Source organism: Prionailurus bengalensis, chromosome B3, assembly GCF_016509475.1.
Source record: "Prionailurus bengalensis isolate Pbe53 chromosome B3, Fcat_Pben_1.1_paternal_pri, whole genome shotgun sequence".
NCBI classification, from domain to species: domain Eukaryota; kingdom Metazoa; phylum Chordata; class Mammalia; order Carnivora; family Felidae; genus Prionailurus; species Prionailurus bengalensis.
The window spans coordinates 33788899-33812193 of NC_057355.1; the positions used below are offsets into that span (position 1 = coordinate 33788899).

General features: G+C 44.0%; 1 protein-coding gene across 13 annotated transcripts in view; it reads left to right on the plus strand.

Moving 5' to 3' along the window:
- The first annotated feature begins 1077 nt into the window (after window positions 1-1077).
- LOC122467579 (protein mono-ADP-ribosyltransferase PARP6) overlaps window positions 1078-23295 on the plus strand; it is a 62403-nt gene continuing 40185 nt past the window's right edge. Inside the window, exons 1-20 of one of the 13 annotated variants that reach the window (XM_043553976.1) lie at window positions 1078-1276; window positions 2525-2788; window positions 4652-4849; window positions 5469-5546; window positions 6307-6401; window positions 6829-6889; window positions 7130-7220; window positions 7672-7738; window positions 10294-10443; window positions 11574-11784; window positions 12304-12357; window positions 13941-14036; window positions 14922-15014; window positions 15656-15781; window positions 17057-17122; window positions 18033-18100; window positions 19587-19635; window positions 19885-19997; window positions 20752-20824; window positions 21532-21601. In XM_043553976.1, the coding sequence (XP_043409911.1) occupies window positions 4847-4849; window positions 5469-5546; window positions 6307-6401; window positions 6829-6889; window positions 7130-7220; window positions 7672-7738; window positions 10294-10443; window positions 11574-11784; window positions 12304-12357; window positions 13941-14036; window positions 14922-15014; window positions 15656-15781; window positions 17057-17122; window positions 18033-18100; window positions 19587-19635; window positions 19885-19997; window positions 20752-20824; window positions 21532-21601 (1564 nt within the window). In that variant the 5' untranslated portion in view covers window positions 1078-1276; window positions 2525-2788; window positions 4652-4846. Of the gene's footprint in view, window positions 1277-1503; window positions 2789-4651; window positions 4850-5468; window positions 5547-6306; window positions 6402-6828; window positions 6890-6959; window positions 7033-7129; window positions 7221-7671; window positions 7739-10293; window positions 10444-11573; window positions 11785-12303; window positions 12358-13940; window positions 14037-14921; window positions 15015-15655; window positions 15782-17056; window positions 17123-18032; window positions 18101-19586; window positions 19636-19884; window positions 19998-20751; window positions 20825-21531; window positions 21602-23295 lie in introns of those variants that run through there. The other 12 variants (XM_043553975.1, XM_043553982.1, XM_043553983.1 and 9 more) reach the window with 12 other exon arrangements.

Sequence of the window (23295 nt, forward strand, 5' to 3'; positions counted from 1 at the left end):
TTTTTTCAGTTATTATGGATGTAACAAATTAATACTAAGATGGTGTTGTGGCCCAGTCTGAGAGCAAGATGAGAAGACTGGGGAGTGGGCATCAAAAAGGAGAGGGAATCAGAAAACAGATGCTGAAGATATCCAAATGTAAAAAAACATCACCAGGGATCTTCGAACCGAGGCCGGCTCAAGAGGGATAGATATGACATGTGCTTATATTACTCAGGGCGAAGCTTTCCTTGTGTGTGCTGTATCCAGCTAAAAACAGGGAGTGAGGAAGGAGAGTACAGCTAACATAAGCCTTTCCTCATTAGTGCCGATGGAAAAGAGGGGCATATGGGAACCCTAAGACACCAATTCTGATAAAGATGAAGGGAGATCTGGCCATGTCTTAGGTCAATAACCACAACAACCACAAACACAGCTTCCATTTATAGACTACTTCCTAGTGTCAGGTTCTTATATGTATTATATTGAAACGTATGAAATTGCAGGTATAAGGTTCAAGCGGTTATTTCATGCTCACCACAACAACCCCATTAAAAGGTATTATTGTCCCCAGTTCACAGATGAGAAAACTAAGGCTCAGAAAGTGAAAGCCGTGCTTTGAGGCTTCCAACAGTCAGTGCTGAAACCAAGCTTTGAACCCAGATTGTTTGAATAGAAGGCCAAAGTGCTTTCCGGCACACCGCGGCTACCAGGGGTGCAAATGAGTTAGCCTTAACAAAAGACCCTGAGATCCGCCTTTGCAAACCTGAGATTCTTAAAGCCCCTCTGGTCTCAGGAAGCCCTTCTCAATCTCTACCTGCCTCCGGCCACTAACGAGGAGAGGCAGAGGGGACGGCCTTCCCTGCTCATTCCTCCCAACCACACGGGGCGCCAAGTGCCAACATTCTCTTTCAGAAAGCTCTCCCGTACCCCCACAGCCCCTCTTGTTTTTCCACGCACCCGCCCCAACCCAAGGCGCAGGCGCCACCCCTCAGCTTCTCACCCCTCCCAACCAGCGAGCACGGCGCAAACGACGGAAGCTTGGCGTCCGAGGCTGTGGCGCGCCCAGAGGCAGGCCGCACGGCGATTGGTCAGGTGCGGGTCACGTGATTCCGGTGTCCCCGCACGAGCGTGCGCAGAGTGGGTCTGCGCGCCCGTGACGGAACGACGAGGCGTGGGGGTGCGCGACCTCGCCCGCCCGGCCCGGCCCCCTCCCCTTGGCCTGCCGCTCCGCCCCCGCGGGGCGTCCCGGGCCGCTCGTCCCCTCAGCGGCGGCCGCACGCGGCCCGGGGTCGCCGTGAGTACTCGCGAGGCCGGCCTGTGGGGCGGCCGCCACGGGGACGGGGCGGGGCGGCCGGGCCGCGGGAAGGGTGCGGGGCCCGCCCCGCCTCGGCCGGGGTGGATGAAGTGAGGGTCTTGGACCGGGTGGCTCTGAGGGGCCCTCCTAGGCTTGACAGGCTGCGCTCAAGGCCGGGCGGCGGTCGACACAAATCGGGCGCAGAGCTTCTTCCCCGGGAGGCAGGTGTTGGGTGTCTTTGGCGTCTCCGTAGGAAACCAGAGAAGAGCTGTGACTGCTCCCCTCAGGGAGGCCTCAGGGCCTGCCCTGGAAACGAGGATGGCTGCCAGTGTTTGGGGGCTAACCTCGTCCTTGCTCTCCACGGGGTATACCGGAGATAGCGCTTGCCTTCGAGAATCGCCCCTCCGTGGGTTCTCCCCCGCACTCTTTGTTCAGTGGCCTAGGCTTTCTGAGAAAGGAGCACTTGGTATAGAGAGGAGTAACCCACTTTCCCGGGACTACAAAGCTGGGAGTTAAGCGCAGAGTTTAAACGTTGGGTTCGGAGGCTTTTTTGACTAGGTGAATAGTTGTCACACCGAGAACCGCCTGTGGACCTAGGGAAAGACCTTTGTGATCCAGACTTGAGGCTTATTTACGTTTGGCCTGTTTCCATGCAAACTGTAAAGCGCTTTGGGTTAGCTGCCCTCATCCAGAGTAAACACTGAGCTGAGCAATGCCCTTCCTTGGGCACTCTTCACACAGTCTGTACTTGGCCCAGCTTCTCTTGAAATGTTCCCTCCTTCACGTCATTTAGATAAATCAGATAGATGTTTTTTGCTTAATGCATTAAACAACTACCGTAATCAGTCATAACCACGTTACAGGGAAATTGGATGTAATTAGGACCTGTCAAATGTGCTTAAGTCCAGGTTCCGCCATACTGATGCTAAGCAGCTTCCTTGGTCTTCCCACACTTGAGTATTCTACGTATAACATGAAAGCTGCGAAATAGATCATCTTGTAGGCTTCCCCCTCTTTCAGATGTCTGTGATTCTGTGAATTTCATGACCTCCCCCCCCCCTTCCCCACTCTTTTACTTTTCAAACCCATTCTTTACCTCCAGAGGAATGGGCATTGAGAGTAGAAGATGGGAGTCTCTTTCCCTAAAACACCCTGGTTGGGAAACAATGGTAGTTCCTGACTTGGTTTTCTTCCCTGGACAAGAAAAATTCCCTCTGAACTACCTTTTTCTCCTTGTGATAACAGCAGAAACCGAGCAGCAACAGCCCTTGGAGAGAGACTAAGTTTTTCTTGACTTCTACGGTGACAGAGACCTTGAGAAAGTTGGTACTTCTGGCCTACGCTGCCAACATCCTACCGCCCAGCCCAAGACAGCCCACGCTGGACATTAGTGCCTCCCTCTTTATTCCTCTGTGATCATCCAGATCAGCACCTGACTGTTTATTTTCAAATCTCACAAACCCAGTTCAGTCCTCAGATCTTCGTAATTTTGGTTCTCAGCTGCTCTTGAAGGTGAATAGAATCTTGTTTTTTAAAGTCATTTTTGTCTATGTGTAGACATGTTTAGGTTCTTGTATGTATCTCCCCTTTGGTTTGGGTATCCAGCAGACAGTTCATTCATTTATTCATCAGTAAGTACGAGTTGAGGGACTGACAACATAGTAAAGAGCCAAAGCCTCTGCCACCACAGAGCTTATACTTTGGTGGGAGATAAATACAACAAACAAACATTTTGTATGTCAGGGCATTGTGCTGTGGAAAAATATAAAGCAGGTAAGGGGGATGGATAGAGAGTGCTAGTGTATGTGTGTTGAGGTTTTGCTGTTTTATATAGGATGGTCAAGATGACCTTTGAGCAGAGAGCTGAAGGAGTGAAGCAGCAAGCCATATGGATATCTGACAACCATTCCAAGAAGAGGCAACAGCAGGGACAAAGGCCCTGTGGTGGGAATATACTCGTTATGTTTGAAGAACAGCAAGGAGGCAGTTGTGGAGTTTCAGGGATCATTTTCCTGTTCACATTTAGAGTTGATTTTTTAATGAGAGCCCCTGAAAAAGTACAAGAGTAGCCTATGATTTTTTTTTAACTTGTTATGAAGATTTCCAAGTATATGCAAAGGTAGAGCATAAGAAACCCTCATGTTCCCATCACTCAGATTCATTAGTAATTAATGTTTTGCCATATTTATTTCATCCCCCCCCACATCTATACCCCCCTTTTGGGGCTGGAGTAGTATTTTAAAGTAAATCTCAGGTATCAGGCCATTTTATCTCTAAGAACTTTAATTGTAATTTTCTTTTGCATATTTTTAATGAGTGAGGCAGTGCTGTCAACGAGAGGACAGCTATGGTGTGTGTACTGGCATTGTGCCATATGTCCCCATCCTGGATCAGTTACCAGGCTTAAGTTGGTATTTGAGGAACAGACCACAGGTCCCTAGAGTACACAAGGATTTAGAGCAGTGGTTCTCAAATTTTATCATGTATCAGCATAACAAAGGGCTTGTTAAAACACAGATTACTGGACCCCATCTCTGGAGTTTCTAATTCAGTAGGTCTTAGGGTCTGAGAATTTACATTTTAAACAAGTTCCCAGGTGATACTGATGTTACAGATCCCTAAGCCCACTGTGATCTTCAAACCTAAGGTTCAGTAGAACCGTATTAGAGACCAAGAACACCTCTGCGTAAAGTTGGAGTAGGTGAGACAGATACGTGCAGTGCCAGGAAGGCCTAGACACTGGTTCTTAATTTTGCGAAAGCCTAGGGGTTAGTGTGTTTCTGACTGTTTATTCAGATCATTATTGCATTTTTATTTGGGGAATAGGTTCCAAGATGAGACCACTCAGACCATGTCTACCAGGGGATATTCAGTGTTGTTGAGGGCTTTTTAAGTTAGCTTTGATTGTCATGTAAAGGTGTCTAGGGATGTTGATATTTAATAAGAGATGATGATTCCGTTTGAATAAATAGGGGTAAAGATTTCTAAAAGAATCTTGATTCTAATGGGGGTTGGTACTATGAAGAATGTTCCAAAATGAACTAACTAGACAAAGTAGGTAACGTCTTTTCCTGTCACCATCACTTTTGGCTTCAGGGGTTGATACGCATTATGATCTAGAGCCGGGACTTGCTCCAATCCCAACTCTCAAGCTTAAATGGAACAGTAGTGTCTCATGTTTGTATAGTGCTTTCATGGTTCATTATCTTTAAAAAACTATGTGTATAAGTATGTGTACATGCATGCAAGTATGTTTCTATGTGCAAGTGTCTGTATATTTGTCTAATAAAAGTGTATCCATAAACATGTGTGCCTGTGTAAATACCATCTAGCTATTAAGTGGTGATGAAACCAACTGTTGTCTACTTTCCACAGGACAGTGACTTGTTATCACCACAACAGCAGAGCCTGCCATCCCCAGCAGATCTACAGTCAGCCCCTGACATCACCCCCTCCCTGGTCTCCCTCTGTGGCCTCCTAAATGCCCATCCCATTGGCCTGGGTTCAGCTGGTGGTATGGAGGGGTGCTGCCTAGCACTGACCTGGGATTGTGTGTGACCCACTGACCCAATGGTGAGAACTGACTTCCCACCTCTCTGACTGGTCATCCAGGGGATAGATGGGACACCTTTTCCTGTTATTCTCCCTCCCACCCTTTTGAAAAGTAGAGTGGTTATCTGAAGTTGAAAGAAGGAGAAGGAGCATGGAGACAGTATTACTTGGTGTGTGTACAGGTGGATTTTCTTCTTGGGAAGGAAGGGGAGTTAAATAAGAGGAAGGGAGTAATAAAAGAGCTTAGGTATGCATGGGAGCTGCTTTGGGGTAATGATCTAGAAGAGGCCAGCTTGTGCTAGGACCTAGATATGCCCAGGAACCAACATTGATGTTGAAGTCTGCATCCCTACCCCCCTGGCTACCAGAGCCTCAATCAAGAGGGCCAAAATTCCAGTGCCCTGTTTTCCTCCATTCCTCCCAAGGTCAGAGGTAGGCCATGGATATGACCAGATTCAGGAAGAGACTGAAATGCTCCAGAAGAGTGAAGTGAAGGGAGTATAGGGAATAGGGTCTCAGTTGTTCTATCCCAAAGGACCTCCCATTATTTGTGGGAATCTATTTTGTATCCTATTGCCCTCCTGCTCCATGGGATAATAGGGATCCAGCAAAGGGTTGTATCCTTGTTTTTCATCGCTAGGACATCAAAGGCCAGTTCTGGAATGATGATGATTCGGAGGGAGATAATGAATCAGAGGAATTTCTCTATGGAGTTCAGGTGAGATTACAGCCCCTAAGACCCATGTTGGATAGTCTAAATGTGTGCTGCTCTGAATTTACCAAGTAGTGAAAGATTATTCTGGAGCAGACATAAGATGAGGATATGATGTTGGTGCAGTCTGAGCATTGTCTTGCCAGAGCTGATTTCATATTCTTGCTCTTACCTGGAGCTCATTCCTTTCCCAGAGTAAACTACATTCTCTGTACGTGGAGGCTACCCCATGTGTTCTTGGTTAGAAATAGTGATTTTTTTTTGACTCTTCACCAACCAGTAGCTGTCATTTCATTCATCAAGGTCAAAGTTTTAAAAGATATCCTGCCAGTGATTGCTTCATGCCATCACTCCCCAGGGCACAGTCCTGAGCAGGAATGTTGGATTCTTTGCACAGAACCATCTGAGTTAAATTCTGTACTCTTCAGCCTGTTCTGAGTTTTCGTAGAAGGGATACCTAAGTATCCCTGGTCAGGGTCTGAGAGGAAAAGCTGGAAACTTAAGGCTGTGTACTCATTGAGCAAAGCCTGCAATTGGTTCATAGAAGCTTACTAGAGTGGAGATGGAAGGATACTTGTGGCCAAAGATTGGTGGCTAGGGCCACCATCAAGAGCTCCTTCATAAGAGCAGCCTTTTGCTTATATGTACTGCTGCCATTTGATTTTCCTGTTCCTGGTGTTCATGTTCTTTTTATTTTTCATCTCTCTCTTTCCCCCTCTATTTTCCCTCCTCCCAAACCTCCCCACCATTTTTGCTGCTGACTCAGGGGAGCTGTGCGGCTGACCTATATCGACACCCACAGCTTGATGCAGACATTGAAGCCGTGAAGGAGATCTACAGTGAGAACTCTGTATCCATCAGGTGGGACCCCACTTCAGGAGCAAGCCACTTCTTTCTGAGCTGTTAAGAGGCTAAAGGTTTTTTCTTTTTAGGGTATAATAGGGGGTCTGTGGACATGGATAAATTATGAGCTTAGTGATAGGTAGTGGGAATTTCTCAGAATACTTAAGCTTAGCTGACAGTGGTGAGTGGGGAAGTATAGCCATTTTTTTCAGCAGTTTCCTCTATCCTAGATCCCTCTAGGCTGATAGTTTCATCTTTGAGGTAAGAAAGGCTTCTGGCCTGGAGAAAGCCCTGATCATGTAAGTGGCTTGAGGCTGCAGCTAAGTCTAGATACAGAGCTACTTCCCACTCTTCTCTCTCCCCTGGCCCCAGGCTCAGTTCTCCCTCCACCTCAGTCTCTGTTCCCTTCTTTCTCCCTTAATGAGTCTCACCTGTATCTCTGTAGAGAATATGGAACTATCGATGACGTGGACATTGACCTCCACATCAACATCAGCTTCCTCGATGTAAGTGGTGCTAGTACCTGCCAACAACATGTCTAGCTGGACTTGTGGATTTTGTCATGTAGGCCAGGAGTCTTGTTCCTGAGTGCTGCATTTGGAGCACATATTCTTCATCCCTGTCTTTCCTAGACCATCAGCAGACAGTGGTGTGTACTGTCATGTGCATGTGTGTGTCATATAGGGAAAACTTCCAAGTCCATTCCTCTCTGTTGCTAAACTGGAAACTCTCCCTTACTCTTTTAGGAGGAAGTCTCTACAGCCTGGAAAGTTCTCCGAACAGAACCTATTGTGTTGAGGCTGCGATTTTCTCTTTCCCAGTACCTTGATGGACCAGGTAAAGGCAGTGACTTTGGGCAAGTAGGTGCTCTAAGTGTGGTCTAATCCAAAGTCTTAAGTTAACTGAGCCAGAGAAAAGCTAGAATAAGGCTCTTGGGTATATACTGCAGACCATTGGTGGGGGCTTTTCAGTTTGCTGTCATTCATGCATTCCCTGTCACCTGATAGCCATCCCCTAAAGGCCTTCTTGGTTAATGAAATTGTTTTCTCTGGTCCCAGATGTTATTTATTCCTTCCCTTCCCTTCAACGTCCTCATAGAAGTTGAAGTGATTTGAAATGGGTCAGACAGCTCCCAGAATCTACCCTCTGCTTCAGATGTTTTCTTTCTCCATCACTATTGTTTAGAGTACCCTTAGAATCTGAGGAAGCTCATCCACTGAATTGGGGCTTTGGACTCCCAGGAAAAGAGAGATATGTACATACTAGGAGCTTTTTCTTCTCTTTGCAGAACCGTCAATTGAGGTTTTCCAGCCATCGAATAAGGAAGGGTTTGGGCTGGGTCTTCAGCTGAAAAAGTAAGAACTTTGATCTTTCTGGTTATGGACATATGAGGGAAAGAGACGGACATACGGATGGACAGGCAGACCCTTGGACGCAGTGTTTCCTCCCCAAAATATCTTTCTGAGATGGGCCTAAGAAAGACTAAAATAAATTTGCAAAGCCAAATTTATGGTTAGGTGGAAGAGCCTCTGGTTCTGGGGTGTCTGGCCTTGAGGCTTCTGGAGGTGAGAGGGGACTCATCAGTACTTAACATTTAAGGAAAAGTACAACTCTGGAATTAAGGTCTTGATCTTCATATTTTCTCTTGTGGTTTTCTCAGTGTGGGGCTCTAAGAGCTCAGATAGTTTATGAAATATGTTGAGTGCCTTGGTATACAAAGAGAAATAAATGAATTACAGATTCTACCCTCAGTGAAGTTCCAAATAGAGTCCATTGGATACATGTTCTAATACAAGTGAATATATAAGGTTTAGAAAGAATGTAGAGGAAGGAATGACTCAGTCTGGTGGCGGGTGGAGGGCTATGAGTGAATGAATGAAAGGAAGATGATTCATGTTTTCAAGGATGGGTAAGAGTTGCCCATGCAGACAGATTCTGAGCATGAATAACATTTGCAAGGGCACAGTCAGGTGAAGCAGCCTGTGTGTAGGAAGCTTCAAGTAGTTAAATATTGCTAGGAAAATACAAGGGGAGAGTGTAGGAATTGAAGTCAGAGAAGTAGGAAGGGGTCCAAATCAGAGAGGATCTTGGGCTTTTATTTTCTAGGCAGTGGGAGCATTGAAGGGTTTTAGGCAAAGAGAGGCCATGGTCAGACTGAGTTTTAGAGAAATGATTCCAGTAGCACTGTGTAAAATAGGTAGGAGGGGGTGAGACAAGAGACCAAAAGTCTAGGAGGTTTTTGTAGACATCCAGACATGAGATGATGAGGGCCTGAGCCAAAGTGTGATTATAGGTGAGAATAGAGATGAAAGGTGGACTATAGAGATTTGTGGGGTATAAAATCAGTAAGACTTGAAGATTGATTCAGATATGTCGTGTGTAGTCATAAGAGCCAAAGAATAGTAGAAAATTACTCTTCGGTTTCCAGCCTAGATGTCTGGGTAAATTGTAACACCACTAATTTAAATAGGGGAGGAACAGGTTTATGCGATAAGGGTAGATAATCAGTTTCATTTTAAGCATATTTAAAGGTAGCCTTGGGATATTCAAGTGGAGGTACTCAGTACATAGATACGTAACAGAGGTTAGGGTTGAAAATATATTTAGTGTATGGATGGAAATTACAACCAGTTTAGAGTACGAAATTGCTGAGGGAGAACATGGAAAAGAAAATAAGATCAAAGGCAAAACACCCTTTAGCATCCAGACAAAATACCCAAGAAACCAGCAGGGTGGTCAGAGAAAGAAGAAACATTGAAGGTAGGTCAGAAAAGTTGGAGAAGAATAGGAAGAGAATGGTGTCTCAGAAGGCAAGGAGGAGACAAGGAGGGCCAGATGCCGGAGAGGATAAGTAAGAGAACTTTGAGTTTTTGTTAGATTTAGCATGGAGGCAAGAGCAATCATCGTGAAGAAGTGAAGGTAGAAACAAGAATACAGTGACTTGAGAAGTGAGTGGTTGGTAATGAAGTAGATATAGTAAGTGTGGACAGATATTTAAGTGAGGATTGGAAGGGAAGGAAATGCAGCTAGATCAAGGTATAGGAAGTTGAAACTTCTGTAGACTTTAGGAAAGGAACTGATAGGAGAGGGATATGATTAATGGATCAAGATCCCTAAAGAGGCAAGAAGGGACTGAGATCTAGAACACAAATAGAGATATTAATAGAAGGGTCATCTTGTTTTCAGAAAATGGAGGGATTGAGGTAAGAGTAGAAATAGAAATAGATTTTGTAGTAGGGTTGGAAAATTAAGGGAGCTGGTAACTGATGGCTTCAGTTTTCTCTGTTAAGAAGGAAGAGATTCTCAGCCATAGGTGAAGTTAGGAGGTTGATGAAGGCGGTAAGGATTTGGAATAATAGCTTAAGAGTAATGCCAGAGAGAACTCATCAAAGACACATGAAAGGGTTGGCAAGGCTAGTGGAGGGCCCAGCTCAAATTGGAAGCCATAAGTTTGGGGATGTAATTTTTTTGCTAACAATGTCAGTACCCCTCATGTACCTACTCCTTTTCTTCACTATTCACAAGGTAGAGGGTGGTATCCAATTGCATCCCACTACCCCTTTCCACTCTCAGTATAGTCATTCTTGGCAATAAATTCCCAGATTCATGGCCGTTGAAGGCTCAGCTTTCAAGCCTTCCACTAAAGGCTAATCATCTCAGAATTATTCTGGTCTATTAGATTAAGTAATGGAAGTAGGTATTTACCCCCTCAGGTAAAGAGGTTCTTTAGGAGAGTACATTTCCATGGGCTAAGGTCATTATCGCGAGGTCTTCAGACACACATTCCCCCACCACGGCTAGTTTTACCATCCCTGGGTCTGAATTTTAGATTGGTTGCTTTTCATAGTTCTATTTCTTGACCTACTCCCCTGCCTGAGTTTTGTAAAGCCTGTTGTCTTTGATTCCTTAGGATCCTGGGTATGTTCACATCCCAACAATGGAAACATCTCAGCAACGATTTCTTGAAGACCCAGCAAGAAAAGAGGCACAGTTGGTTCAAGGCAAGTGGTACCATCAAGAAGTTCCGAGCCGGCCTCAGCATCTTCTCACCCATCCCCAAGTAAGTGCTCCCCGAGGAGCAGATAATCTCTAATGACCTTAGTCTTGTCTGAGCTCCCACCCCACCTTCTTGATTACTTACACTAATCTATTTGCCCTCCCCCAAGGTCCTCTGAATTCTGCACCTTTATTAACACCGACCTACATAGTCTTGTCCCCTAGGTGTCTTTATCTTTGTACTTCTGACACCAGTATTCATACCTTGTCCTTCATGTAAAACACAGTACCTAGCTCATGGTATGTTTTTGCAGAAATGTATGCTAATTTTTTGTCTTTTCTTTCTTTGAATCTCATCATTATGCCCTCTATTAAGAAGGCAGAGTCTGAGAATAGGTACCAACTCCTTTCTCTCATGAAAGGGCACACTGATTGATTATCTAACTTTTGGAAATAAATACTGTCCATTCTCTGTCTCCAGGCCTACATTCCACCCTGGTGCCTTCTGATCTTCCCAAAGGCAAATACAAACCCAGATTTATAGTTTCCCAGGCACTATTGTTGACAGACAGACATCAGGCTTTTTTGGGTTGCAACTACTTATTGCTTAGTACAGTATTCAGCACTTTTCATGTGTATATAAACACGCACACGCCACGCACATACACACACTGAGTAAATTAAACAGGCATCCTGTCCAGGGGAACATTCCCTACCTGGCCTAGCTGCTGTAGAGATTGACCGAGACTTTGCCTCTGCCTGTCCTCCCATGTTCCAATCTGAAGAACACACAAATAATGACATAAAAATCAATTCAAGTTTGTGATTTACTTGTTTTAAAAGTGTTTAAGATCTGGGGCACCTGGGTGGCTCAGTCAGTTAAGCGTCTGACTTTGGCACAGGTCATGACCTCACAGTTCGTGGGTGCCTGGAGCCTGCTTCAGGTTTTGTGTCTCCCTTTTTCTCTCTGCCCCTCTTCCGCTCACACTCTGTCTCTCTTGAAATCTTAAAAATAAATAAACATTTAAAAAAGAAAGTGTTTAAGATCCGGTGTAACTTCCCTCAGATAAGAGTTCTTCTTTGGCTTAGGTAGGTCCCTTCACCCATTCTGGCTTAGGATGCACTTATCTCCAGTGTTCTTCTAGGGCCCATACTGAATCCCAGTTTTATCACTTCCCTTTGCTCTCTGTCCAGGTCTCCCAGTTTCCCGATCATACAGGACTCCATGCTGAAAGGCAAACTGGGTGTACCCGAGCTTCGAGTTGGGCGCCTCATGAACCGTTCTATCTCCTGCACCATGAAGAACCCCAAAGTGGAGGTGTTTGGCTACCCTCCCAGCCCCCAGGCAGGTCTCCTGTGCCCCCAGCACGTGGGCCTCCCTCCCCCAGCACGGACCTCTCCTTTGGTACATGGGCTGGGGAGGGTTTGACTTGGGCGTTAGGAGGGTGGGAATGGAAACGTGGGAGTATAGCTTCTCAAGGTGAGGTGAGACTATGGTTTTTCAGGCATCCTAAATCAAACTTGGTCACTCTACCATAAATGGGTGGAATGGAGAACATTTTTTAAAAGCTGAAAACATCTAAACTGTCTGTCAAGCTTCTTTGATTGTAAGCCATGAAGCAGGGAGTCTGGGCTTGGGCATCTTAAGATGTCATGTGTGATTTTATTAGGTTGTGGTTAGGACTTGGTCATCAGCTGCTGTATTAGCCTGTCCACCTACTTTGAAAAAGGTTAAGGACAGGTGAGCCCTTTTCAAGAACCTTTGGCAAAAATTTTTAAAGGTCTTCTCTTCAATTTTGGGATTATTGAGGCTAATCAGAGCTAGGGTGTAGCTACTTCAGGAGAATCTCAGGTGATGAGTGTGAAGTCTGTCTAGGTACCTGCTTCATAGGAGGCTCATAAATTCTGTCTTTTCACTCATCAGGTCAGTGGTCACTGCAAGAATATCCCTACTCTGGAATATGGATTTCTTGTCCAGGTAATTGAGTTCAAAGCTTCATTCCTAAGCCATTCCCTTGTTGTCTGACCCATCTGATCCCCTAACATCTCCCAGCTCCTCAGCTAACAAATATTTCCTGAGTTGCTCTGCTCCCAGAACCGTACTATGTATTGTGTAGATAGGAGAAAAGAAGGCACAGTTCCCATCCTCAAGAAGCTTACAGCATTATTGGGAAGACAACACTGACAGACCATGTCGATCAAATGATTTTAAGTGCATAGATGTCAAGATAGGAGAGGGATTGGCACTGATTTCCTTATGATCCCCAACATCCTTGCTCAAGTGGTCTTCAGTTTTCCCTAGACCTCTTCCACTGCTCAGCTACTATTAGGTGATTTCCTTTTAAAACCTCTGTATTCCCTGGACCTGCTTTCTTTCATTTTTGCATCTTAATTGTCTTTGTTCATAGCATTCCCCCACGGGCCTTCCTCCCCATATCTGCCTGGTGCAGTGAAAGCTCATTGGTACCTTAGCCATAAGATTCTTCTCCAACCATATTAGCTGGAAGTGATATTTCCTCTCACTGAACTCTTAAGATGCTTTTTGTTTTATATGACATCTATGTGCAGTGTACCATATGCTGCCTTGAATTGTAATTAATTTGTATACATGCCACATCTCCCTTGTTGACGTTTAGGGTCTGAGAAGACAATCTTTTTATGTTACCTCATAATCAAGGAGACCATTCACCAAACTGGGTACATAGTAGGCATTCAGTACACCTGAGTGAATAAAAGCCCTTACATGTTCCTTTACCAGCCCAAAAGTATGTGAGATGGGAAGAACTTGATTTATACAAAAGCGTACCTGGTTGAAAAGTCATGTTAAGGCAGAGCGTGGTTTTGTTGTTATTGTTTTTAGTTTGCTTTTCTTTTTTTTTTTTAAACTAGGCTCTGTACCCAACGTGGGGCTTGAACTTATGACCCCAAGATCAAGAGTCATGTGTCCAATGGAGTCAGCCAGGTGCCCCTAGACGGAGTGTTTTAAAAAATTATTTAGCGTATTGCCATATGAGCTCTAGATTTTTGCTTTCTTCCCAACACAAGAGTTGTATCTGTGGCTTTGACCAGTGGATAAGCTGATTGTTCTGGGTAGTTGAAATGGCTTCTTAGGCCCCCTGCCATGTGATCATGGGACAGTCTTAATTACTACAACTAAGGTTAATAGTTCGGTTAGTACATGTTAATATTTATAAAACACTTTCATGAAAATTTTCTCAGTAATCTCAGTTCTTCTATGAGGTGAATAATATCACTTTATAAATGAAGAAACCAAGGCTCAGGTTAACCAATTTGCCCAAAGTTATATATGCTATTAAGTAGTGTGGCAGGGGTCGGGGGGGGGACAGGATCTTAACTCAGGTCTTCTACCATGGTTGGTCTTATTTTTACTATAATATATAGCTGTAGCTCTAGATGTGGGCCCTCAGTTAAACTAAGTGCAGGGCCCAAGAATAGGTCTGCCTTAAGCACAGGGCTGGGAGAGGAGAGAAGCTCAAATTGCTTCCCATATCTGTGTCTGCACTTCCAAAAAGACTTAGTAACAATGTCTTCTCTTCCCAGATCATGAAGTATGCAGAACAGAGGATTCCAACGTTGAATGAGTACTGCGTGGTGTGTGATGAGCAGCATGTCTTCCAGAATGGGTCCATGCTCAAGGTATGTGTCCTAATCTGTGACCCTCTTCCTTAGACCCTTAGTCAAGGCTTTCAATCCTCATCTTTCTTTTATTCCTTTCTTCCTGGGTCTATGGTAAAGGTAGAATTTTGTCCGTAATTCTTGAGACTCTAGAAGTAATTATTTTGCCTCAGAAAACAAATCTCTGCAGTCCTGTTTTGAATTATGAGGCTATATAAATTTTTTTTTAATATTTATTATCACTTCCCCAGTGGTCCTTTTTAAAAAATATTTATTTATTTATTTATTTATTTATTTTGAGAGAAAAAGAGAGCAGGGGAGGTGCAGAGAGAGAGAGGGAGGGAGGGAGAATCCCAAGAAGGCTCTGTGCTATCAGTGCAAGGCCGATGTGGGGTTCAATCCCGTGAACCGCAAGATCGTGACCTGAGCTGAAATCAATGATGAGTAAGACGCTCAACCAACTGAGCCACTCAGGAACCCCAAGGATGTATGAATATTATTGCAGATATAATCCCCACCCAACATTTAAAAATAGGGATCAGATATTGGTCAAGATGATTGCATATGAAGCTGTCCTCAAGGACTCCCAAGTCTAGGTGGGTGGACAGACACTGCACTGTCAGTGTGTAGAAGAGATATGAGCAGTGCTGTGGAAACTCACAAGAGAGAGCATCTAACTACCTAGGGAAGTCATGGAAGGCTTCAGAGAGGAGACAGCATTAACTGTGAATCTTACAAGTAAGGCTTTTTAATTAAGACTAATTTATAGTTTTTTCATGACATAGAGGGCCCCAAATTCCTACCTGGTTCTAGAGTTGTCTAAGGTCAGATTTGTCCTTGTCTCCCTATGACACCTTCTTATTGCACACCCTGTGCCACTGTTCTCTGTTTAATATGTCTGTTCAGCCAGCCGTCTGTACTCGTGAGCTGTGTGTTTTCTCCTTCTACACATTGGGAGTCATGTCCGGAGCTGCAGAGGAGGTTGCTACTGGAGCAGAGGTATGGGAGAGGGAAAAGCTGCTGGGGAGCTGGCATCAAGAAAGGCGAGGGGACCTAGCAATGTCACTCCTTGGCAGTTTAACCTCCAGAAATGCTTTCATATGTAAGGGTGTGCACAATACTGTTGTTTGTAATAGCGAAAAAAGAATCGATAGGATTCCATCTATGGGGATTCAGTTAAAGAAATCATGGTATGTCCTTACGGTGGAAATACCATACAGCTATTATTTATGGGTAGAAAATTATAACATATATAAAAAAGAAAAAGACAACAGTATGTGCAGTATAGTTCTTTTTTTTAATTGCCTATTTAATAAGATAACTATTTCCATAGGAAAAATTATCTGCAAGGGTAGACCTCAGACTTAGCAGTAGTACCTGTGAGGAATGAGATTTGTTTGGGGGCAATGGGATGATTTTTATCTTTTTCTTAGTCATTTTTTAAATCATCGTTACTTGAATTTTTATGAACAGCCTGTATTTTCAAATGAAAAAAACATAAACGTGTTTGCTATTAAAAAGAATAGCAGAGAGAATGCTGAGAGCCTTCAACAGGTGGACAGACCTATGCTGGATACTATGTGACTCCCAGCACTGGGAAACCCTTTAGCTTCTGCCTCCTTTCTCTCCTTTCGCCTAAGGTGGTGGATCTGCTGGTGGCCATGTGTAGGGCAGCTTTGGAGTCCCCTAGAAAGAGCATCATCTTTGAGCCTTATCCCTCTGTGGTGGACCCCACTGATCCCAAGACTCTGGCCTTTAACCCCAAGGTATTGTTGCTTGGGAAGAAAGTAATAGAATAGAAATAGAAAAGGAATAGAAACAATAAAAGAGAGTGGGAGGCTATGGGCTGTCATTCTCATGTATATAACAGCTTGGAAGGAGGGACAGAAGGGATGGAACACTTGGTTCTTGGGAACTCTTAAACCCTAAGCTGTGGCTGTTTTAGTGAACAAGTAACTGAGTTTGTTAGAAGGAGGGGAGAAGAATTATTATGTTATACTAGGGAAGAATATAGATTTTGGAGCCTGACAGACCTGGATTCCATTTGAGGTTCTACTGTTCCCTAGCTCAATGGTGTAAGAAAAGTCACTTAACCTTTTGGTACCACAATTTCCTTATCTGTTAAAAGGGGATAATATCTACCTTGCAGATTGTTATAAAAATGAGAAATAACATATGTAAAGTATTGTACTAGGGTTCTCCGGAGAAACAGAACCAGTAGGAGATATCTATGGAAAGAGATTTATCATACAGAAGTGGTTCATGTAGTTATGAAGGCTGAGAAGCCCAAGGATCTGCATTTAGCAAACTGGAGGCCCAGGAGAGCCAGTGGTATAAATTCCAATCCAAAAGCTGACAGTCTTGAGATCCCCCAAAAGCCGGTTTCTCAGTTCCAGTCCAGTGTTCGGAAAAGACCAGTGCCCTAGCTCCAGCAGTCAGGCAGGGGGAGTTCCCTCTTACTTGGCTTTTTTGTTCTCTTCAGACCTTCAGTTGATTGAGTGAGGCCCACCCAAATGAGGGGAGCACAATCTGCTTTACTCATTCTGATAGAAAAGTCAATCTCATGTAGAAACACCCTCACAGACACACCAAGAGTATATTTGACAAAATGTTCAGGCACTCCATGACCCATCAGATCAACTCAATTAACCATTGACAAAATTAACCATCACAAGTACCTAGCAGAGTGCCTCACTATGACTCTTATTGCTATGTATCAGGCACTATATTAGTTCTTTACGTATGTTATTTAGTCCTCAGAACAATCTCTGAGTGTAGTGGGAATTTTAATCTTCATTTACACACAGGGTACTGAGGTTCTAAGAGGTTAAGTAACTTACCTTATTACTTCTAGCTGTAAAAGAGAACTAGCATGTGATTCCAGAACTGTCTGACATTAAATCTGTGTTCTTTCCATGACATGCCATACTGTTTCCTTGGGGCCTAGACCTCTTTTGTACATCTGGCCCTCCTTTTCATCACATCTTACTCTCCTCCACTTTTCTTCATCTGGGTCTTCTCTTCCCATTGATTCCCCACAGAAGAAGAATTATGAGCGACTTCAAAAAGCTCTGGATAGTGTGATGTCCATCCGGGAGATGACCCAGGTATTCTGCCCTCTGCCTGTCCTGCTTAAGTGCCCTGTTGTGCTTGGAATCCATGGGAGTGGAATGGAGATTTAGAAATGCTATTCAGATTCCTCACTGAGTTTTCTTTAGTCTTCCCTCTTCAGCCTTCCCAATCCTTGTTCTCTGTTACTCTCTTTTTCACTCCGGATGTCTCTCTCAACTTTTACCTTTGCTGCCAATTCCTTCACAAGTTGTTCATATTTAATGTTTTTCCCATAATTCTTAGGGAATTAGAGAAGTGAGGGAAAGACTTCTGCCCAGGGTTGGGAGGGCGAGGAGGGGGCTTGGATGTAAGGAACTAGCCCCAGGGGCCTACATCTTCTGTCCTTCTAGGGGTGGGGCAGCAACATGGAGCAGTGACCATCCTTTGACTCAAGGCTGCCCCTCACCAGACTTCCCCACCCCTCGTCTGCAATCTCTGCATGAATAGACATTCATTTGTACTCACATTTACAGGTGGGCCTCTTCTCAGCAAATCCTATATATCACAGTTCAGATTAACACATAAGATATACCTAGGAGGGATGATTTACTGTCAGAAGGACTCTTTGCTTTATGTAAAGTTTTACCACAGGATTCCTTAGCCTAATCTTTCTGGGACATTGATTTTATTTATTTTTTATTTAAAGTCAACTTTTTAGAGTTGTAGGAATTGCGTAAAATGAGGGAGACCCACCTGCATGTTGTTTTGTAAGCATTTTCAGTCATTTTCATATTTATTTATGAGTCTTCCCAATCTGACTGGGCTCCTTAAGGGTGGGAACCCTATCTCCTCTTGCCTTTGTGTGGCCTTCAGTGCCTGCCTTGCCCTGGGCCCTGATTAGTCTGTCAAAAGTGGGAGGGCTCTCACCTCTCCTGGGAGGTAACTTTATGACCTTTGTCTTAACAGGGCTCATATCTAGAAATCAAGAAGCAGATGGACAAGCTGGATCCCTTGGCCCATCCTCTCTTGCAGTGGTAAGTGATGTGAATAGAATGGTTTGTCCTTCAGGGATTGGGGGTGGGGGTACTGGGGGATATGGAATTAGTCATGGAACCTACAACTTCTTTTAGAGCCGGTTCCAGCATCCTTCCTGAGGTTATAGAGATTCTGGCTGTTTTTTCTTGGGGTTTTATTGATATACTTTGCCTTGATAAGAACTCCGAGCTTAGCGGGAGCTTGCAAATTCAGACACAATGTCTCAGATTCTCTCTAGGTGTTTCTTGTTTCCCAATAGGTCTTTAAGTACCCTTTGCATGTAGGAGTTAATAATGTTTCAACTAAGTTTTCTGTGCATACAGAGAGGTTTGTCTTCCCCTTCTGCTCCCTATCCCTGTCTCAAGGCCCACCCTGTTGATGTACACTGTCCAGAGCCTTGAGGCACTATTATTATTCCCTTCGAACAAAGATTCTGAACATTCTCTACTGCCCTCCACCCTCTGCCCTCCTTCCCCGATCTTGATTGCTGTTGTTTTCCTGACATAGCTTTCCCTTCTTTTCCTAGTCAGCCATTGACATCAGTACTTTTTCAATACAACATGCTGCCTCTTAGCATCAGGAATGACCAGGCATAGAGTATCCAGGATGGCATCACAAGTAAATGGGTGAAGCACAAACAACAACAACAATAAAACAAAACTGTATCCACTATATGAGATAATGCTCCCATGTTGAGCTCTCAATGCTTTACGCCTTTGTTCTCTCCTATCCTCTGAGTTCAGCCAAAACCAGCCCAGTCTATCCTTGAATCCTAGGGAAGGTTGTTGTAGTTTAATCTGTTTCTTTCTCCAGCCCAAACAGTAACTTTCTCTCCATCCCTCCCCATCCTTGAGAGCCCTGAAAGATTCCTCTGAGTCCCAGTTGTGTGTTTCTAAATCCCAAGTATAAGTTGTCACCATGCTAATACAGATATCTGCTTTTTTAATTTACTTATTTATTTATTGTAGCTGATCTTACGTGCTCTTCCTTTTTTTCCTTAATGTTTATTTATTTTTGAGAGTGAGAGCATGAACAGGGGAGGGGCAGAGAGAGGAGGGGGGACAGAAGATCCAAAGTGGGCTCTGCACTGATAGTAGCGGGCCTGATGTGGGACTCAAATCCACAGACCATGAGATCATGGCCTGAGCTGAAGTCAGACGCTCAACTGACTGAGCCACCTAGGCACCCACTTTTGTTTTATCCTTTTCTGTTCCTAGACATAGCAGTCTCCCTTTCACCCGTCTCTTTTCTTTTATTCATTGTTTACCCAGTAACTCTGGTCAGTAGTTTCCCTTTTACATTTTTATACACAAGCGTTACCACCAACAGGAATATCTAGATAGTGATCTGGACATTTGACACAATTCCAACAGCCCTGGAATCCTTGCTCGTTCTCCCAGGGGTACAGTAAGACTGCTTCTTTGTTCTGGATGGTCTAATGACACACTCATTCTGTCCATTCCTTTCCTCTCTGTTTTATGCTAGGATCATCTCTAGCAACAGGTCACACATTGTCAAACTACCTCTCAGCAGGGTAAGTGACCATTCTTCTTCTAAATTCTTTAAATTTCTGGTGAGGGACAGGGAGGGGCTCCAGACCAGCTAACCACATTGATCCTAGACTTGCCTCATTGGCTCTATCCATCAACAGTTGTCTTTGGACCTAAGCATATTCTCCTTATTTGGGGTCAGTGCAAGCCTGATTTGCTCCCCATCCCCACCCCTTCCCTCCCTGATCTCCATTTCTTCTCTGTTTTCCTGACCCGACCCCCAACCTGGGCAGCAGCTGAAGTTCATGCACACCTCACACCAGTTCCTCCTGCTGAGCAGCCCTCCTGCCAAGGAGGCTCGGTTCCGGACCGCCAAGAAGCTCTACGGCAGCACCTTTGCCTTCCAGTGAGGAGGGGGGGTTGGGGGTGGGTGAGGCGTGGGGGAATGACAACAAATAATGTAGGGGGGTGGGAGGGCAACTTCACTTGAGGTATATGAGTGTGTGTGACATATGTCCAACCAGTCAGATATTTCTTAATGCTGTTGTGGTAGGCGCTGTAGAGTGTAAAAAGATACATAGGATATGGTCTTTACTCTCAAGCTACTTATGTTGTAGTTGAGGAGAAATGACATTTACACATAAAAAGATGTGGTTGAGGGAACAGATTGGAGGAGATAGATTTGAAAGCTATTTTGAAGGAAATCAGCAATTTATGCTTAATTGAGGAAGAAGAGAGAGAGAAAGTGAGAGAGATATTAAGAAGGGAGTGGTGGTACCTTTTTCTTAAAATAGATGTGAAGTTAGAACTGGCAACCATATTGGGATCAGTGCTCTGTTGGTTGAGTTTGAAATGAATCTGCTTAACTTGAAATATCAGGAGAATAGGCAAATGAAAATACTGAACCAGCAGTTGAGGATTTAGGATGGGACCAGCTGAAGCACAGGAAAAAGAATGGGACTGGAAGTTACAATGGAGAGTTAGCCACACACACGTATATTGCATGCCTGTGACTGTATCCATGTGTGTGTCTGTTGCTAGCTGTATCCCTGTCCATTATCATGTCCTGTGTGGGTGAGAGTGGGTGGGCGTGGCGGTCTTGAAAGTGCTTCTGGGAACCTCATACAATGAAGAGACATGTTTTCTACCCTGCCTTACAGTGGGTCCCACATTGAAAACTGGCATTCGATCCTGCGCAATGGGCTGGTCAATGCATCCTACACCAAACTGCAGGTGAGGCTGTGTGCCTTTCCCTTTCTCTCCACTCCCCTCCCTGCCCCACTCAGTTTTGGGGAAGCCTGCTCTAGAGTACTGAACTGATTTTTGCCTCAGCATCCTCAAATCTAGCCTGCCGTGTGGCTTTCCAAGGAAAGAGGTTGGAATTGTTTGTATAGAATGAATATGGCTGATATATATTTGACCCCAGGCTGTGTTTTTTGGTAGTTTTGGGAATAGGATTATATCAATAGGCAGGAATATGAAATGCTGACTACAGCCACTGTGATGCATTAACCTGTTAGACAAAGGTTTTTAATTTATGTGACTGTTCATTCAGAAAAGTGATATAAAAGACTTATTTCTTCTCCCTATGGGAATCCAAGGAGTGATTATTGTTTCTCCTCTTGGGTACCTGTTCTATAGTTCAGTTTTGGAATCTGCATATGTACCAAAGCCTGGGGAATGGAGTATGGATTCTGAGGGACTGACTAGTGGTTTTGCCACTCCTTACGTTCCAAGACATCAGTATCTAGTAGGGCAAAGAGGTTAACCTGCATCCACTTTTCAGCCAATCAGATTTTCAAGAGTAAATTCCTAGAGTAATCTGAACCAGTGAGAAGGTAATTGGAGGGACAGAGGGCTGGATAAGCCTTGTGGCTGCCTAACATACAGCCATGGGAGGGCCCAGGCTCATATTGCTCATCCTGGTGTTTCCCTGCAAGCTGCATGGAGCAGCCTATGGCAAAGGCATCTACCTGAGCCCCATCTCCAGTATTTCCTTTGGATACTCAGGTAAGAAATACTGTCTGGCCACCTCGGCTCTATTTACATCGCATCCATTTTGTGAATACGTAATCTATGCTGTCTCCTCCTGCTCCATCATGGGTACTTGGTCTGTGTCAGCTCTCTCCCAGTCATAGATACATGGTTTCTTTACCTCCTCTCGTTAGTGATGTAGATTCTTTACACCGTGAGGCCAATTATCTCCCTTTCTGTTAGGAAGTCCTCTTCTCCATAGGGATGGTTTTATTCATTGTAGAGGCTTGGCTCTGAGAATAAGTTAGGAAATAACTGGGAGATTGAAACGAGGCTTTTCATAGACCACATTTTTGGTGTGGGCAATAGCCTGTTTATAGATGGTATATGTACACGTGTGCATGTGAGTTTATATGTGAATACACTTGAATGCTTGAGTATCTTCCATTGGCTTACATTTCTGGAGACATTGTTCTCCCTGTCAACTACCTCTTAAAATTTAAACTGTCTATAATTACATACTATTATAAGAATGGAAGAGAAAGCATTTTATTCCAAAGATAAGGCATGGGTAAGGTCCATTTTCTAGTCAGGAGATGAGTCCAGGTTTGTTCTATTCAGAAAATGAATCTGCCTTGGAGCTCTCTCAGTGTTACAGGTTCATGTCTTAGTTCCTTTTTAGTTTTCGTTTGTTCTTGTTCTACACAGTCTCTATATAAAAGGTAACCGCCATATATTGCATGTCTACCATATGAAGGAGACAGTGCTATATTCTTTAAAATTTTTTTTAATGTTTATTCATTTTTGAGGGACAGAGACAGAGTGTGAATGGGGAAGGGGCAGAGAGAGAGGGAGACACAGAATCTGAAGCAGGTTCCAGGCTCTGAGCTGTCAGCACAGAGCCCAACGCAGGGCTCGAACTCACAAGCGATGAGATCATGACCTGAGCCGAAGTCAGATGCTCAGCCGACTGAGCCACCCAGATGCCCCTACAGTGCTATATTCTTTATAGATTATTATTTAGTATTATCTGGTAAGTATAATTATTATAAAGATAAGAAAACTTAGATCCAGAATCATAGAACTAGAAAAGTCTTTAAATTTTTTTTTTCAACGTTTTATTTATTTTTGGGACAGAGAGAGACAGAGCATGAATGGGGGAGGGGCAGAGAGAGAAGGAGACACAGAATCGGAAACAGGCTCCAGGCTCTGAGCCATCAGCCCAGAGCTTGACGCAGGGCTCGAACTCACGGACTGCGAGATCGTGACCTGGCTGAAGTCGGACGCTTAACCGACTGTGCCACCCAGGCGCCCCAGAAAAGTCTTTAAATTTTAAACTACTCTAACAGCAGCAACTAAATCAAAAAACTCACCAAACCCAGATAGTTTTATAAGTGAACTTAAACCAGGCTTTAACCAAACCAAATTATTAGTTTTATATAAAACTTTCCATAGAATGAAAAAAATGTAGAATTATAAATCATAAAAGGTAAGTAAATTTAACTTTATTAAAACTAAAAACTTCTGTTTACCAGAAGACACCTTAAGAAAGTGAAAAGCTACAAAGCAGAAGACATTTGTAACATATTTAACCACAAAAGATTAGTAATAAAGATATTTTTTTAAGTTTATTTATTTATTTTGAGAGAGAAAGCAAATAGGAGAGGGGGCAGAGAGAGAGAGGGAGAGAGAGAATCTCAGGCAGGCTCCACACTGCCAGCACAGAGCCC